Here is an 18417-nt window from a genome sequence, read left to right on the forward strand (position 1 = left end):
ATTCACTACATGGAGCTTTCTTAACCTACAGAGTGCTTGAATGCTTGAGTTATTTCCCTTCTGAATCATCTACCTTAGTGGGCTGTTACCACATAGAGCTCTGCACTTGACCTGAGTAAATGTATTTCATATGTTTGCCCTTTGACTATGTTCTTGGTGGTGTTAAATTGGGGTAGCCAGAAGGGGTGAAAATACCCCCCTCATCAACCTCTTATTTTAAAGCTTAGTTCTGATTAGAGTGTAGCTCTGACTGTCTGTCTGTCTGTCTGTCTGTCTGCCTCCCTCCCCTTTTCTGTCTGATTTCCTCCCAGCTGAGAAAACAGGCTCGGGGACTCTTGGCAGAAGAGACGAGGAGAGGACTTTTCAGACGGAGAGAAAAGAGAGTTTGCCACAATGAAAGAGAGCATTGTGCTAGCCTTACATTGGGCTACACATCTCTAGGCTACATCTCTAGCTCTGTTAGCAACCACAGCATTACTGTGTCTCTTTAAAGCAGATGAGATAGCCCCTGGCAATGCAATGACTGTGTCAAGTGTGTTTATTCAATGGCTTCTTCCATTTCCTAAGGACACTTCCCGCCATGTTCTCTTACATCACCATTCTAGTCATTTTGCATCAGTCAATTTAAAGGAAAGGCTGTTGCCAGTTGTATGCATAAACTTGTTCAAACCTCTGTGTGTGTGAAATATTTTATATGTGCAAATACTCATGAGTGCAAAACCATTTTTTTCTGTTGGTTTAGAGGTGTGTGTGTGTGTGTGTGTGTGAGATCAACTGTGTATGGTATTAATGGTTCAATGGTTCAACGTTTACACCTGTTGTGTCCTGTGCACATGGTGAATAAACAGTACAGGGGAATTCTTTGAGAGCTGTTTCCCACAATGCACTGATGATGATGATAATACTAATATAGATAATAATAGGCAGTAATATATACATGTAAACAGGGCTGAAAGTGACTGTAAGCAGGAATATATAAATACTTATGGTAATATACTAATGGTAATATATACATGTAAACAGGAGTAATAGTGACCAGTAACAGGATAAATAGATACTAATGGTAATAAATACATGTAAACAGGAGTAATAGTGACCAGTAACAGGATAAATAGATACTAAAGGTAATATATACATGTAAACATGAATAATAGTGACCAGTAACAGAATAAATAGATACTAATGGTAATAAATACATGTAAACAGGAGTAATAGTGACCAGTAACAGGATAAATAGATACTAATGGTAATAAATACATGTAAACAGGAGTAATAGTGACCAGTAACAGGATAAATAGATACTAAAGGTAATATATACATGTAAACATGAATAATAGTGACCAGTAACAGGATAAATAGATACTAATGGTAATAAATACATGTAAACAGGAGTAATAGTGACCAGTAGCAGGATAAATAGATACTAATGGTAATATATACATGTAAACAGGAGTAATAGTGACCAGTAGCAGGATAAATAAATAGATAATAATGGTAATATATACATGTAAACAGGAGTAATAGTGACCAGTAACAGAATAAATAGATGGTAATGGAAATCATTAATCAACGAACAGCAGTGTAATTGAGTAATTAATCTAATCAATAATCATTTTAGCAGCAGCGTAGGTTGTGTGTGGGTAGAGACCTGTGGAGCAGCATAGAGTCAGGTAAACCGTATAGATCATCTGTGGGAGATGGAGAGCACTAATTGTTAGGCATTTAACAGGCTTATGACCAGGGGATAGAAGCTGTTTTGGAGTCTGTTGATCTCAGCCTTGATGCACCTGTACCGCCTGCCGGACAGGAGCATGGAGAACAGTCCATGTCTCGGGTGGCTGGAGTCTTTGCCAATTCTTCAGGCCTTTCTCAGACACTTCGTAGTACGTACATCCTGGACGGCGATGCGCTGGGTCGTCCGCACCACTTGGTTGCGGGCGGTGCAGTTGCCATACCAGATGATGATACAACCAGTCAGGATGCTCTCGCCATCTTCACAACTGTGCTGGTGTGAGAGGACCATGTTAGGTCCTCAGTGATGTTGACACAGAGGAACTTGAAGCTCTCGCCACTGCGTCCCTGTCGATGTGGATAGGGGTGTGCAACAGGGGTTGGAACCAGTTCAGGGAACAGAACCGAAAGCCAAAAAATAACAATTTTAGAGGAACAGGATCAGAAACAAGAATGAAAGTAATCAATACTGTTCCGGAACAGAACCATTATATTAAAAGCATGGGATCTGGTTAATAATGTTATTTTACATTCTGGGCATTGTTTTCTGTCCCACAAGACACGCAACAAGGCACCTATGCCAAAGCCCTCACTGTCACTCAGCTGAAAAGCTTTGCCTGTGTGTGTGTGTGTGTGTGTGTGATGTTTATAGGCAACCTGCCACTCCCCCTCTGAAGCTTAGGCTACTGTAGCCTACTGATGTTACAAGCGTGATTCAGAAATTAGGGAGATATTTTAATTAGAGAAGAATGGATGAACTTTTTCAATGGTATAGTTGGTATCTTGCGCTCTACACTTGGTTGTCCATTGCGCATGTAAACAACTATAGCCTCGGCTGCCTAGGCTAAAACAAATATATCTTGCTCGCTCAATAGCAAGCTTCTCTATCCACACTGATTGATGAAGTCATTTCATGTCCAGCTAATAGAAAAAAAAGTGGAACGGCCGAAACAAAAAAGAAGAATGGTTCTGTTCTGAATCAAATGATTGGAAAATAATTTGGGCTCCAACCCCTGGTGTTCACCCCCCCCCCCCCCCCCCGTCAGAGTCCAGGATCCAGTTGCAGAAGGAGGTGTTCAGTCCCAGGATCCTGAGATTAGTGACGAGCTGAGAGGGCACTATGGTGTTGAGCGCTGAGCTGTAGTCGATGAACAGCATTCTCACATGTATTCCTCTTGTTCAGGTGGGAGAGGGCAGCGTGGAGTGCAATTGCATTGTGGCGGTATGTTAATTGGAGTGTGTCTAGGATGATGGTGGGGATGTGTGCCATAAAAGCACTTCCTGATTACAGATGTGAGTGCTACAGGGCTGTAGTCATTGTGGCAGGTAGCCTTAGAGTTCTTTGAACAGGATGGTGATGGTGGTCAACCTGAGACGTGGGGATTACATTGACAGTGACAGTGAAGATGTCTGCCAGCTGGTCTGCGCATGCTGTGAGAACGCATCCTGGAATATGGTCTGGTCCTGTGGCTTTGCGAGTGTTGACCAGAGATGGTGAGCTCATCAACGCTATCGGCGGAGCCCCGAAACATATTCCAGTCAGTGCTAGCAAAGCAGTCCTGCAACATAGCCTCTGATTTGGCGGAGCAATTCTCTACGGAGTGTGTCACGGATACTTCCTGTTTGAGCTTCTGTATGTAAACAAGAAGCAGGAGTATAGAGACATAATCTAATGTGCCAAAGGGGACAAGAGATGGCCTTGTATGCTTGCGTTTGGGTTGTGTTACAGTGGTCTAACACTTTAACGCCCCTAGTGGTGAAGGAGATGTGTTGATAAAAGTGTCTTAGTGAGGCGGATTTTAAAATCGCAAGCAACAAGAAAAGCAGTCTCCGTGTACATGGTTTCCAGAGTAGATGCGCGAAGAGGATGGCTGTTGTTTTATATGCTCCTAACCAGCTGTGCTATTTTGTTAGTTTTTAGTGTTGTTTTTCACATATTTCTTTACTTATTTTGTACATAATGTTGCTGCTACCATCTCTTATGACCGAAAATAATTTCTGGACATCAGAAGAGAGATACTCACCTCAAACTGGAATAAGCTTTTTCCTCTAACGAGTCCGACGAGAAGGATATATTGCTTCCCGGGAACAGGCCCAAATTCCCATGCTTTGCGTGAAGAAAAGCCTTCTGAGAATTCGTAGGCGAGCGAGTAAACTCCCACTGCCATCCGTTTTATTGGCTAATGTGCAACCATTGGAAAATAAAATGAATGACCTATGATTAAGATTATGCTACCAACGGGACATTAACAACTGTAATATCTTATGTTTCACTGAGTCGTGGCTGAACGACGACACGGATTATACAGAGCTGGCGGGATTTTCCATGCACCGGCAGAACAGAGAAACTACGTCTGGTAAGACGAAGGGTGTGGGTGTGTGTCTATTTGTCAATAACAGCTGGTGCGCGATGTCTAAAATTAAAGAAGTATCGATGTATTGCTCGCCTGAGGTAGAGTACCTTATGATAAGTTGTAGACCACACTATCTACCAAGAGAGTTCTCATCTATATTATTTGTAGCCGTCTATTTACCACCACAGACCGATGCTGGCACTAAGACCTCACTCAACCAACTCTATAAGGCCATAAGCAAACAATAAAATGCTCACCCAGAAGCGACGCTCCATGTGGCCGGGGACTTTAATGCCGGCAAACTTAAATCAGTTTTACCCAAATTTTACTAGCATGTCACATGTACAACCATAGGGGCGAAAATGTTTACTCCACACACAGAGATGCATACAAAGCTCTCCCCCGACCTCCATTTGGCAAATCTAACCATAATTCTATCCTCCTGATTCCTGCTTACAAGCAAAAACTAAAGGAGGAAGTACCAGTGACTCGCTCAATATGGAAGTGGTCAGATGACGCAGATGCTACTCTACAGGACTGTTTTGCTAGCACAGACTGAAATATGTTCCGGGATTCATCCAATGGCATTGAGGAGTATACCACCTCAGTCAATAAGTGCATTGACGACGTCGTCCCCACAGTGACCGTATGTACATATCTCAACCAGAAGCCATGGATTACAGGCAACATCCACATCAAGCTAAAGGCTAGAGTTGCCGCTTTCAAGGAGTGGGACACTAATCCGGACATCTATAAGAAATCCTGCTAAGCCCTAAGACGGACCATCAAACAAGCAAAGTGTCAATACAGGATTAAGATTGAAAACTTTTACGGACTACAAAGGGAAACCCAGACGTGAGCTGCCCAGTGACGCAAGCCTACCAGACTAGCGAAATGCCTTTTATGCTCACTTTGAGGCAAGCAACACTGAAGCATGCACGAGAGCACCAGCTGTTCTGGATGACTGTGTGACAACGCTCTTGGTAGACGATGTGAGCAAGACCTTTAAACAGGTCAACATTCACAAAGCCGCGGGGCCAGACAGATTACCAGGACGTGTACACAAAGCATGCACAGACCAACTGGCAAGTGTCTTCTCTGACATTTTCAAGCTCTCCCTGACCGAGTCTGTAATACCTACATGTTTCAAGCAGACCACCATAGTCTGTGTGCCCAAGGAAGCAAAAGTAACCTGCCTAAATGATTACCACCCTGTAGTACTCACGTAGGTAGTCATGAAGTGCTTTGAAAGTGGTAATGGTTCACATCAACAGCATCCTCCCGGACACCCTAGACCCACTCCAATTCGTATACCGCCCCAGCAGATCCACGGATGATGCAATCACTGGATCCTGGACTTTCTGATGGTCCGCCCCCAGGTGGTAAGGGTAGGCAACAACACGTCTGCCACACTGATACTCAACACTGGGGCCCCTCAGCGGTGTATACTTAGTCCCCTCCTGTACTTCCTTCTCACCCACGAATGCATGGCCATGCACGACACCAACACCATCATTAAGTTTGCTGACGACACAACAGTGGTAGGCCTGATCATTGACAACGATGAGACGGCATATAGGGAGGAGGTCAGGGGACTGGCAGTGTGGTGCCAGGACAGCAACCTCTCCCTCAATGTGAGCAAGACAAAGGAGCTGATCGTTGACGACAGGAAAAGGTGGGCCGAACACACCCCCATTAACATCAACAGGGCTGTAGCAGAGCGGGTCGAGAGTTTCAGGTTCCTTGGTTTCCACATCACCAATGAACTGTCGTGTTCCAAACACACTAAGACAGTTGTGAAGAGGACATGAGAAAACCTTTTCCCCCTCAGAAGACTGAAAAGATTTGGCATGGGTCCCCAGATCTTCAAAAAGTTCAACAGCTGCACCATCGAAAGCATCCTGACCGGTTGCATCACTGCCTGGTGCTTGGCGTCTGACTGTAAGGCGCTACAGAGGATAGTGCTTATAGCCCAGTACATCACCTGCCATCCAGGACCAATCCAGGACCCTATATCAGAGGAAATCCCATAAAATTGTTAGACTCCAGTCACCCAAGTCATTGACTGTTTTCTTTGCTACTGCACGGCAAGCGGTACCGGAGCGCCAAGTCCAGAACCAAAAGGCCCCTTAACAGCTTCGACCCCCAAGCCATAAGACTGCTGAACAATTAATCAAATGACCACCGGACTATTTACATTGCCCCCCCCCCCCCCCTCCATTTGTTTTGTACACTGCTGCTACTCGCTGTTTATTATCTATGCATAGTCACCACCCCTACCTACATGTACAAATTACCTCAACTAACCTGCACACTGACTCGGTACTGGTACCCCCTGTACAGTTGAAGTCGGAAGTTTACATACACCGTAGCCAAATACATTTAAACTCAGTTTTTCACAATTCCTGACATTTAATACGTGTAAAAATGCCCTGTCTTAGGTCAGTTAGGATCACCCCTTTATATAAAGAATGTGAGATGTCAGAATAATAGTAGAGTGTGTGATTTATTTCATCACATTCCCACTGGGTCAGAAGTTTACATACACTCAATTAGTATTTGGTAGCATTGCCTTTAAATTGTTTAACTTGTGTCAAACTTTTCGGGTAGCCTTCCACAAACTTCCCACAATAAGTTAGGTGAATTTTGTCCCATTCCTCCTGACAGAGCTGGTGTAACTGAGTCAGGTTTGTAGGCCTCCTTGCTTGCACAGGATTTTTCAGTTCTGCCCACAAATGTTGTATAGGCTTGAGGTCAGGGCTTTGTGATGGCCACTCCAATACCTTGACTTTGTTGTCCTTAAGCCATTATGCCACAACTTTAGAAGTATGCTTGGGGTCATTGTCCATTTGGAAGACCCATTTGCGACCAAGCTTTAACTTCCTGACTGATGTCTTGAGATGTTGCTTCAATATATCATAACATAATTTTCCTCCCTCATGATGGCATGTATTTTGTGAAGAGCACCAGTCCCTCCTGCAGCAAAGCACCCCCACAATATGATGCTGCCACCCCCGTGCATCACAATTGGGATGGTGTTCTTCGGCTTGCAAGCCTCCCCCTTTTTCCTCCAAACATAACGATGGTCATTATGGCCAAACACTTCTATTTTTGTTTCATCAGACCAGAGGACATTTCTCAACATTACAGTCTTTGTCCCCATGTGCAGTTGCAAACCTTAGTCTGACTTTTTTATGGCGGTTTTGGAGCAGTGGCTTCTTCCTTGCTGAGCGGCCTTTCAGGTTATGTCGATGTAGATACTTTTGTACCTGTTTCCTCCAGCATCTTCACAAGGTCCTTTGCTGTTGTTCTGGGATTGATTTGCACTTTTCACACCAAAGTACGTTCATCTCTAGGAGACAGAACGTGTCTCTTTCCTGAGCGGTTTGACGGCTACGTGGTCCCATGGGGTTTATACTTGCGTACTATTGTTTGTACAGATGAACGTGGTACCTTCAGGCGTTTGGAAATTGCTCCCAAGGATGAACCAGACTTGTGGAGGTCTACACTTTTTATTTTGAGGTCTTGGTTGATTTATTTTGATTTTCCCATGATGTCAAGCAATGAGGCACTGAGTTTGAAGGTAGACCTTGAAATACATCCACAGGTACACCTCCAGTTGACTCAAATTATGTCAATTAGCCTATCAGAAGCTTCTAAAGCCATGACATAATTGTATGTATTTTTCCAAGCTGTTTAAAGGCACAGTCAACTTAGTGTATGTACACTTCTGACCCACTGGAATTGTGATACAGTGAATTACAAGTGAAATAATCTGTCTGTAAACAGTTGTTGGAAAAATGACTTGTCATGCATACAGTAGATGTCCTAACCGACTTGCCAAAACTATAATTTGTTAACAAGAAATTTGTAGAGTGGTTGAAAAACGAGTTTTAGTGGCTCCAACCTAAGTATATGTAAACTTCTGACTTCAACTGTACATAGCCTCGTTATTGTTATTTTATTGTTACCATTTAATATTGTTGACTTTAGTTTATTTGGTAAATATTTTCTTAACTCTTCTTGAACTGCACTGTTGGTTAAGGGCTAGCATTTCACGGTAAGGTCTGCACTTGTTGTATTTGGCGCATGTAACAAATAATGTTTGATTTGATTCCTGCTTGTTCATAGCCTTGTACTTTTCATTAACTGCCAGTTTATTGTTGTTGTTGTTGTCCTGAGGTGGAACATATACAGCAGTCATGACAACAGATGAAGACTCTCTCGGGAGGTACAGTGCCTTGCGAAAGTATTCGGCCCCCTTGAACTTTGCGACCTTTTGCCACATTTCAGGCTTCAAACATAAAGATATAAAACTGTATTTTTTGTGAAGAATCAACAACAAGTGGGACACAATCATGAAGTGGAACGACATTTATTGGATATTTCAAACTTTTTTAACAAATCAAAAACTGAAAAATTGGGCGTGCAAAATTATTCAGCCACTTTACTTTCAGTGCAGCAAACTCTCTCCAGAAGTTCAGTGAGGATCTCTGAATGATCCAATGTTGACCTAAATGACTAATGATGATAAATACAATCCACCTGTGTGTAATCAAGTCTCCGTATAAATGCACCTGCACTGTGATAGTCTCAGAGGTCCGTTAAAAGCGCAGAGAGCATCATGAAGAACAAGGAACACACCAGGCAGATCCGAGAGACTGTTGTGAAGAAGTTTAAAGCCGGATTTGGATAGAAAAAGATTTCCCAAGCTTTAAACATCCCAAGGAGCACTGTGCAAGCGATAATATTGAAATGGAAGGAGTATCAGACCACTGCAAATCTACCAAGACCTGGCCGTCCCTCTAAGCTTTCAGCTCATACAAGGAGAAGACTGATCAGAGATGCAGCCAAGAGGACCATGATCACTCTGGATGAACTGCAGAGATCTACAGCTGAGGTGGGAGACTCTGTCCATAGGACAACAATCAGTCGTATATTGCACAAATCTGGCCTTTATGGAAGAGTGGCAAGAAGAAAGCCTTTTCTTAAAGATATCCATAAAAAGTGTCGTTTAAAGTTTGCCACAAGCCACCTGGGAGACACACCAAACATGTGGAAGAAGGTGCTCTGGTCAGATGAAACCAAAATTGAACTTTTTGGCAACAATGCAAAACCTTATGTTTGGCGTAAAAGCAACACAGCTGAACACACCATCCCCACTGTCAAGCATGGTGGTGGCAGCATCATGGTTTGGGGCTGCTTTTCTTCAGCAGGGACAGGGAAGATGGTTAAAATTGATGGGAAGATAGATGGAGCCAAATACAGGACCATTCTGGAAGAAAACCTGATGGAGTCTGCACAATACCTGAGACTGGGACAGAGATTTTTTCTTCCAACAAGACAATGATTCAAAACGTAAAGCAAAATCTACAATGGAATGGTTCAAAAATAAACATATCCAGGTGTTAGAATGGCCAAGTCAAAGTCCAGACCTGAATCCAATCGAGAATCTGTGGAAAGAACTGAAAACTGCTGTTCACAAATGCTCTCCATCCAACCTCACTGAGCTCGAGCTGTTTTGCAAGGAGGAATGGGAAAAAAATTCAGTCTCTCGATGTGCAAAACTGATAGAGACATACCCCAAGCGACTTACAGCTGTAATCGCAGCAAAAGGTGGCGCTACAAAGTATTACCTTAAGGGGGCTGAATAATTTTGCACGCCCAATTTTTCAGTTTTTGATTTGTTAAAAAAGTTTGAAATATCCAATAAATGTCGTTCCACTTCATGATTGTGTCCCACTTGTTGTTGATTCTTCACAAAAAAATACAGTTTTATATCTTTATGTTTGAAGCCTGAAATGTGGCAAAAGGTCGCAAAGTTCAAGGGGGCCGAATACTTTCGCAAGGCACTGTAGAAGGGTCGGCACTTGACCATCAGGTAGGTATTCCATCTGTTGTTGATGAAGAGACGTATTCTTCCCCCTCTGCAGTTCCCTGAATCCGATGTCCTGAATTGAGAATCCATTGAGGGTATCTTGTCCGAAAGCCATGTTTAAAAAATATTGAGAATATTGCAGTTACAAGAGTCCCGTTGGTAGCAAATCGGCGATCGGAGGTCATTCATCTTATTATCAAGTGACAAATAGAATGGAGGGAAGTGGTGGCCAGTTTTCCCTTCACCTTAATCTCAACAGGACTTCAATCTCTTGTCACTTTCTAACTTGCGTTTCCTCTTGGGTAGCCCGAAGATTAGATCAGATGTAAATGAAAGTTGAAGCCGATCTGATGTTCAAAAGTTTTTGAGGAAATGTTAGCGGATACACGCCAAAATAATCACAAAATGGAAAAGTTGGGACTCAAGACGGCCGCCATGAAGTATGGCGCCATCATAGAGAGAATGGTCCAACACTAAACTGCCCCCCTGCATCCCCATCTGAGAGCCAACACCAGAAACAGATGTTCCATTTTCCCCATTTTTTCATGAATCATTCCAAAGCCAGCGGAATCTCTCTCTCTCTCTCTCTCTCTCTCTCTCTCTCTCTTTTTCTCTCTTTTTCTCTCTTTTTCTCTCTTTTTCTCTCTTTTTCTCTCTCCTCTTTTTCTGCCTGTCCTGCTATGCTGGCTATTGCCTCAATAGTCGAGATTACCCAGAACTCTGTGTTCTGTCACAAGTCCCAGAACTCTGCTGCAGTAATCATTACACAGATATCATGATCTCATCTTTAATTTATCTTTAGGTCACCTGTTGATGCTCCCTGAAGAGACCTACAACTCTACCAGACATAGACATAACACAGACTTTATCATTGTCTTTTATCCTGTGTCTGTCCAGGGCTGTATTTTATAGTACAACATGTGTTGACCTATATTACTATATAAAAGCACGGTGGCTCTTCATCCTCTGTCAGTGGGGCAGCTGCCGGACACGGACACAGGGGTGGGGTGCTGGGTAGAGGTGGGGGTTCCTCCCCTCTGGACGGGCCTGAGCTGTAATGGCAGAGTAAAGAGCTTAAAATGGCACGGAAATTAACTTCCTGTCCCGCCATACACATATCTCATTACTTCCTGCTTTCCTCACATGGATCAGATGGCTGCCCCTGAAATCAGATCCCTGTTTCCCAGAGCCTTCATTTCCTCCTCTGTCTTCCCTGCTCTTCCGCAGTGGCCTGATGGTTCAGATGAGGAAAGGAGAAGTTGTTTCCTGCCTTTACTTTCTATATAAACGAAAGGGATGTTTTTGATAACTTTGTCTCAACAATGCATCCTAGATGTTTTGTTTCTGTGTGGAAATCTATGTATGGTGTGTCTGGTGTCTGGTAGGTGCGACCATCTGGTGTGTGAGTCTGGTGTGTGTGAGACTGTGTCTGTTGTGGGAGTCTGGTGTGTGTGAGACTGTGTCTGTTGTGTGAGTCTGGTGTGTGTGAGACTGTGTCTGTTGTGTGAGTCTGGTGTGTGTGAGACTGTGTCTGTTGTGTGAGTCTGGTGTGTGAGACTGTGTCTGGTGTGTGTGAGACTGTGTCTGTTGTGTGAGTCTGGTGTGTGTGACTGTCTGGTGTGTGTGAGTCTGGTGTGTGAGTCTGGTGTGTGTGAGACTTTGTCTGTTGTGTGTGTGAGTCTGGTGTGTGAGAGTCTGGTGTGTGAGACTGTGTCTGGTGTGTGTGAGACTGTGTCTGTTGTGTGAGTCTGGTGTGTGTGAAACTGTGTCTGTTGTGTGAGTCTGGTGTGTGAGATGGTGTCTGGTGTGTGTGACTGTCTGGTGTGTGTGAGTCTGGTGTGTGTCAGTCTGGTGTGTGAGTCTGGTGTGTGTGAGACTGTGTCTGTTGTGTGTGTGAGACTGTGTCTGTTGGTGTGTGTGAGACTGTGTCTGTTGTGTGTGTCCCTCAGGGTATGATGACATCTGTGATGTCCTTTGTCCAGAATGTCTGACTGACGTTATTACCACACAAAGACGGTCTATTGTCAAGGTTCCCATTAGCCTGGCTACGCCTGGGATCCCCCTAATGCTCTTTCCAGTGCTGCACATGCCTGATCCATGTGTTCATGTGACTCTGTGTATGGTGAGTGTGTATACCTCTTTGTGTACATTTGTGTGTGAGTGTGACTGGTGGAAATGTGCCTAATGAAGCCAGATGGGAAGATGGGATAAGTGTATGATAAAAGAACAATCCCCCCCATTCTGTTGTGTGTGTGTGTGTGTGTGTGTCCCAAGGCATCGCCCCACTTCCTGTTGCACAGTCACAGGAAGCAGGAAGTCGGCTCAATCAGAAATGACCTTTAAATTTCAACCACATTATAACGCAGATATTCTGTGTTCCGGATTGAATCTAGCCTCTAGGATCCCAGCGACGTTAGTCAAGAGGAATGAAAGATGGATTCTATATTATATCAATGTGATTCTAAAGATATTTATCCATTACATAGGATTGTGTAACCTAGAATAAAATGTGTAGTGTATCCTAATAGCTTAACAACATTCTCTCAATAATATAGAGTGTTCTGTATAGTTCCATCGATTGCAATACATACTGTACATATTTAAAACTTTGGAATATGATCAATTTAAAGCAAAAACAGGTGTCTTCAGATAGGCTATGTATTACATAATGCGCATCCACGTTCACTTTGAGGACTGTCGGAAGAAGTTGTCACATTTCTACTGAGGCTGAGGAAACATTGTCATCTTGCTTTCATCCCCCCTTCCCCTCATCCCATTTCCCCTGTTTCCACATCGCAGCGGACACTTCAAACGGGCGTGTGAGTTGAGGCTGCTGGGAGCAGAGGATTATGGGATAGCGTGGTGCTGATGAAGTCTGGTGGATCTGGGTCACAGATAAAAGCTGAGCAAACTGATGCAGAACTACTGCCACTTAAAAAAAAAACCTGGCCAACAGAACAGACTGGAACACTGTGGTTGCCAGGACAACTTTACTAGTTGTTTGATGTGCTGTAATGCCTTAGTTGGGTATCTATAATCATGATACATGACTATGGTAGAATTTAAGTTGGACCCTAATTATGTTGTTAGTGACTGTCTTGAATATTGCATCATTCTGCACTATTTTATTGACACAATTTATAAAGTTCCCTTAACTAAAATACATTTTTCCCATCTTACAAACCAAGCTGCACGGTAGAAAAGACTCTCGACGGACAACAAGGGTTTAATGATTTCTGAACCTTTAATTTGAAACGTCAGTGTTCAAGGGAAAATAAAACAGCAATATAAATATTAGCATAACAAATAAGAGATTAGGGGGGGGGGGGGTTAAGAGTTTCATAAGAAAGATATCAGGCCACAGCACGGGAGAGGATTAATTCAGCAGCAGACGGACATACACACATATATAATATTTATAATCATTTGTTCATATGGACAGAGAGAGAGAGAGGCATTCCTGCACAAATGCGCGATATGAATCACCGAAAGAAAACGTAAAGAGGTTACAGAAGGATAGAAACATTTTTTCAATATACTTTTTTTTTTGTTTGGTTTCTTTACAGGGCGGTAAAATGGAGAGAGTGAAAAATGAACACAAAAATATGCGCAACACATATCACAAGTTAACTAGTCTATGTGTGTCACTGTTTACTCATCGTCTAAAGTTAGCAACTTTATTTATTTACACTGAAGAGTTAGTTAGTTGGCCTTCGTGGTGTGTAGTTACTACATTGCAACACAAACTGTAGAAGAACATTTCAGAGATCTTCTTTTCTCACAGCGGTTTTCATATTTTTCTTGAAAAACAAATGCAACACATTCCAGTAGTAAAGCCACGCCTTGTGGAGAGATGCTGGACGTGGTCCGTACTATACAAACAACTGGCTCATGCCATCGACAGGACCAGTGTTTATTTACAGTGGGGAAGAGCCTTCACTGGACCAGGGAGTGGAGGGCAGAGTCTTGAGGTTAGCTTTACCAGAGTGGATTTACACTGAGGGGATAGATACAGCGAGGAATGGAACTAGCGAACTCTGTCCCCGCTCCCTTCTTCTGAAGTGGTATCTCCTCTGTGACATGGAGAGATGTGCTTGGCTCTGTCAACCTCTAACCGGGGTCAGTGCATTCGAGGAAGTTTAGGGGTGGACCTTGCCTATGTACATTCAGTGAGTAGAGCCAAGGTCGTTGTCCCCCTCCCAGTCAATCTAATGGTACCAACCCAGACGTCGTACCCCATCCCTTTCCACTCCCCCTTGAACCCTGCCTCCATGCTGCCTCTTCATGTGGTGGGAGCCTGACAGACGGACGACAAACTAAAGACTTCCTACGTATCTTCTAAACAACTCTTATGCTGCTGAGTCGTCAAAAAACATGTCTTATCACATCAAGAAATATAACTATCTGCACTTCAGGATACATAGCAAGGGGTGAACACTCAATCTGGAGCCTAGTGACCTAAGAAGTGTAACTTCTCAGCAATTTGTTGAAGATCTCTACTTGTGCCCTCCTCTGAAGGGCTTTTTACCCTACAGTTCATCTTTACAGTATGAACAGTGCATCTCCCATGGTTGAAGTGGGATAGCCAGTGAGGGGAGGGGGCATAAGGGGACAGCAGGTGGTCTCTATGCCCATCTATGGTGTTCTAAAAAAGGGAGAGGAGTTAAGGTGGTCGTCCTCTTTGCAACACTTAAGCAATGCATTGTTGAATCTTCTAGAAGGTCTGTGGTTTGAAGCTATAGGAACATGCAGAGGAGTAGAATACTCCCAGTGGACACGATACCCTTGTGTTCCAAAGAGCTGTGGTGTAGGATCCTATGAGGCTGATCCTATATAGCGGTGGAGGCTCGACGCTCACGTCGGGATTTTCACATTCAACTGAGTGCCGCACAGATTGGTTTTAGAACTGCTATATAGGAATCTATACTATAGTCATCTACTATAGTCAACACTGATCTCCTTTCCAACTCAGGAAAATAAACAATTACAAATCCAACATGAAACATCTTAGGGAACATGGTTAAAATATCAACCTGTGAATACGTCACTGGGTGAACCTTGTTACCCCAGCTAGGTTTCTTACACTCAATCTGTTGTCTGAAGTGAATCCAAATTCATTGACCCCCCCAACTCCAGTCTTCCTTACCAGGAAATACCATTAATACTTTGCTGTTGAGGAGAACAGAACCCAGGCTTTCCAAAAACAACTGTTTCTAGCTAGCCTTCAGAAAGAAAACAACTGTTTCTAGCTAGCCTTCAGAAAGAAAACAACCGTTTCTAGCTAGCCTTCAGAAAGGAAACAAACGCAACCGTTTCTAGCTAGCCTTCAGAAAGAAAACAAAAACAACCGTTTCTAGCTAGCCTTCAGAAAGGAAACAAACGCAACCGTTTCTAGCTAGCCTTCAGAAAGAAAACAACCGTTTCTAGCTAGCCTTCAGAAAGAAAACAAAAACAACCGTTTCTAGCTAGCCTTCAGAAAGGAAACAAACGCAACCGTTTCTAGCTAGCCTTCAGAAAGAAAACAACCGTTTCTAGCTAGCCTTCAGAAAGAAAACAAAAACAACCGTTTCCATCTAGCCTTCAGAAAGGAAACAAAAACAACCGTTTCCATCTAGCCTTCAGAAAGGAAACAAAAACAACCGTTTCCATCTAGCCTTCAGAAAGGAAACAAAAACAACCGTTTCCATCTAGCCTTCAAAAAGGAAACAAAAACAACCGTTTCTAGCTAGCCTTCAGAAAGGAAACAAAAACAACTGTTTCTAGCTAGCCTTCAGAAAGGAAACAAAAACAACTGTTTCTAGCTAGCCTTCAGAAAGAAAACAAAAACAACTGTTTCTAGCTAGCCTTCAGAAAGGAAACAAAAACAACTGTTTCTAGCTAGCCTTCAGAAAGGAAACAAAAACAACTGTTTCTAGCTAGCCTTCAGAAAGGAAACAAAAACAACTGTTTCTAGCTAGCCTTCAGAAAGAAAACAAAAACAAAATGTCAATGCGGTTTCGAAACCTTCAACCCTTTCCAGATTCAAGAGCCCAAAAACAAACATTCCCAAACCATCTCCATATTTTGTGTTATCATATGAGCGTGACCAATACAATTCCAACCATGGTTAGAGTAAAAGCATTGTGTGGAAAAGTGGGGGTGAGCGAGGGTTGAATTCACAGGAGGTTGGTGGCACTTTAATTGGGGAGGACAGGCTTGTGGTAATGGCTGGAGAGGAATGGTATCAAACACATGGTTTCCATGTCTTTGATGCCATTCCATTCGCTCTGTTCCGGCCATTACGAGCATTCCTCCCCTCAGCAGCCTCCTGTGGTTAAATTTCATTTCTCATTGGGTTGTTCTCTTCTCATCGTATACTCCATATCTATCCATTCATCGTTCGTCCTTCCATCCATCCTACTTCTTCTCCTTCTTGGTGGACTTCTTCTTGGAGGCGGGGGTCTGGGCAGCCTTGGGGGGTTCAGGCTGAGCCGAGGCCTCGGAGGGCTGGGCCTGCAGGGCCTGTTGTTGGGCTGCCATCTGCTGCTGCATCAGCATCTGCTGTTGCTGCTGCTGCTGCTGGGGATTGGAGGTCAGGGTGGCCGTGCTGCCAGGGATGTAGACGTTCTGACGGTAGTCGGGCACGTGCTGCAGGGTGAACTGGGGACTGTAACGGGTGCTTAGACCCATGGTGCCTGGTCCCAGGGTGGCGGTCGCTTCGCTCACTTCTGGGGAGAAGAGGGGCAGAGCGGGGAGGAGGAGAGCAGAGAGGAGAGAGAACATATTAACAAGATGTTCTGACACGGCAGAGATGACTTGTTTGTTAGGATTTCAATGATCACTTCTATGTGTTGCTTGGTAAACGTGTGTGTTTATGCAAAGCTAATTGGACTGAAATGAAGTGAATCGAGAGAGACTAAAATAATAAAGGCAGAGACCTTTTGTCAAGGTGGAGAAACTTGTGAATTCATGGTGTGCATGTGTGTGTGTTCATTTCTGAATGTATGTTTTATTTTATTTTTTATTTCATTTCACCTTTATTTAACCAGGTAGGCAAGTTGAGAACAAGTTCTCATTTACAATTGCGACCTGGCCAAGATAAAGCAAAGCAGTTCGACACATACAACAACACAGAGTTACACATGGAGTAAAACAAACATACAGTCAATAATACAGTATAAACAAGTCTATATACGATGTGAGCAAATGAGGTGAGATAAGGGAGGTAAAGGCAAAAAAGGCCATGGTGGCAAAGTAAATACAATATAGCAAGTAAAACACTGGAATGGTAGATTTGCAATGGGAGAATGTGCAAAGTAGAAAAAAAATAATGGGGTGCAAAGGAGCAAAATAAATAAATAAATAAAATACAGTAGGGAAAGAGGTAGTTGTTTGGGCTAAATTATAGATGGGCTATGTACAGGTGCAGTAATCTGTGAGCTGCTCTGACAGTTGGTGCTTAAAGCTTGTGAGGGAGATGTGTGTGAGTGACCTAGCTGCTAGCTCATAATTCTCTTCCAGCCCAGAGCTACAGACACACACACACATCCCGACCCCGTTGCCTGCTCTCTGCCTCCACTACACGCACGCACGCGTGCTCACACACACAAACGCAACCACACAAGCTAGTAGAATTAGACTACGGATAAAAGAAGCTGGGACAATAGCTGATTTGACAAGGCTGTTTCTGCTACCCTAACTGACTGTGCTATCTCCTAACTGACTGTGCTATCTCCTAACTGATTATTAATGCACTACCTAAAGCACCATCTGCCTTTGATAACATTCTAAACCCTCCGTTTCTAGTTGTTAACATGACTCGTCTGGGACCTCTGTTTCTAGTTGTTAATATGACTCGTATGGGACCTCTGTTTCTTGTTGTTAATATGACTCGTCTGGTAGCTTCTGTTTCTAGTTGTTAATATGACTCGTCTGGTAGCCTCTGTTTCTAGTTGTTAATATGACTCGTCTGGTACCTCTGTTTCTAGTTGTTAATATGACTCGTCTCGTAGCCTCTGTTTCTAGTTGTTAATATGACTCGTCTGGTAGCTCTGTTTCTAGTTGTTAATATGACTCGTCTGGTAGCCTCTGTTTCTTGTTGTTAATATGACTCGTCTGGTAGCTCTGTTTCTAGTTGTAAATATGACCCGTCTGGTACCTCTGTTTCTTGTTGTTAATATGACTCGTCTGGTACCTCTGTTTCTAGTTGTTAATATGACTCGTCTGGTAGCTCTGTTTCTAGTTGTTAATATGACTCGTCTGGGACCTCTGTTTCTAGTTGTTAATATGACTCGTCTGGGACCTCTGTTTCTTGTTGTTAATATGACTCGTCTGGTAGCTTCTGTTTCTAGTTGTTAATATGACTCGTCTGGTAGCCTCTGTTTCTAGTTGTTAATATGACTCGTCTGGTACCTCTGTTTCTAGTTGTTAATATGACTCGTCTGGTAGCCTCTGTTTCTAGTTGTTAATATGACT

General features: G+C 43.3%; 1 protein-coding gene across 1 annotated transcript in view; it reads right to left on the reverse strand.

Moving 5' to 3' along the window:
• Positions 1-13188: 13188 nt before the first annotated feature.
• LOC110504858 (protocadherin Fat 4) overlaps positions 13189-18417 on the reverse strand; it is a 47681-nt gene continuing 42452 nt past the window's right edge. Inside the window, exon 7 of the mRNA XM_036970074.1 lies at positions 13189-16667. Coding sequence (XP_036825969.1) covers positions 16360-16667 — 308 coding nt within the window. The 3' untranslated portion in view covers positions 13189-16359. The remainder of the gene's footprint in view (positions 16668-18417) is intronic.

The sequence above is a fragment of the Oncorhynchus mykiss genome, chromosome 31, assembly GCF_013265735.2.
Source record: "Oncorhynchus mykiss isolate Arlee chromosome 31, USDA_OmykA_1.1, whole genome shotgun sequence".
In the NCBI taxonomy this organism is placed as follows: Eukaryota; Metazoa; Chordata; class Actinopteri; order Salmoniformes; family Salmonidae; genus Oncorhynchus; species Oncorhynchus mykiss.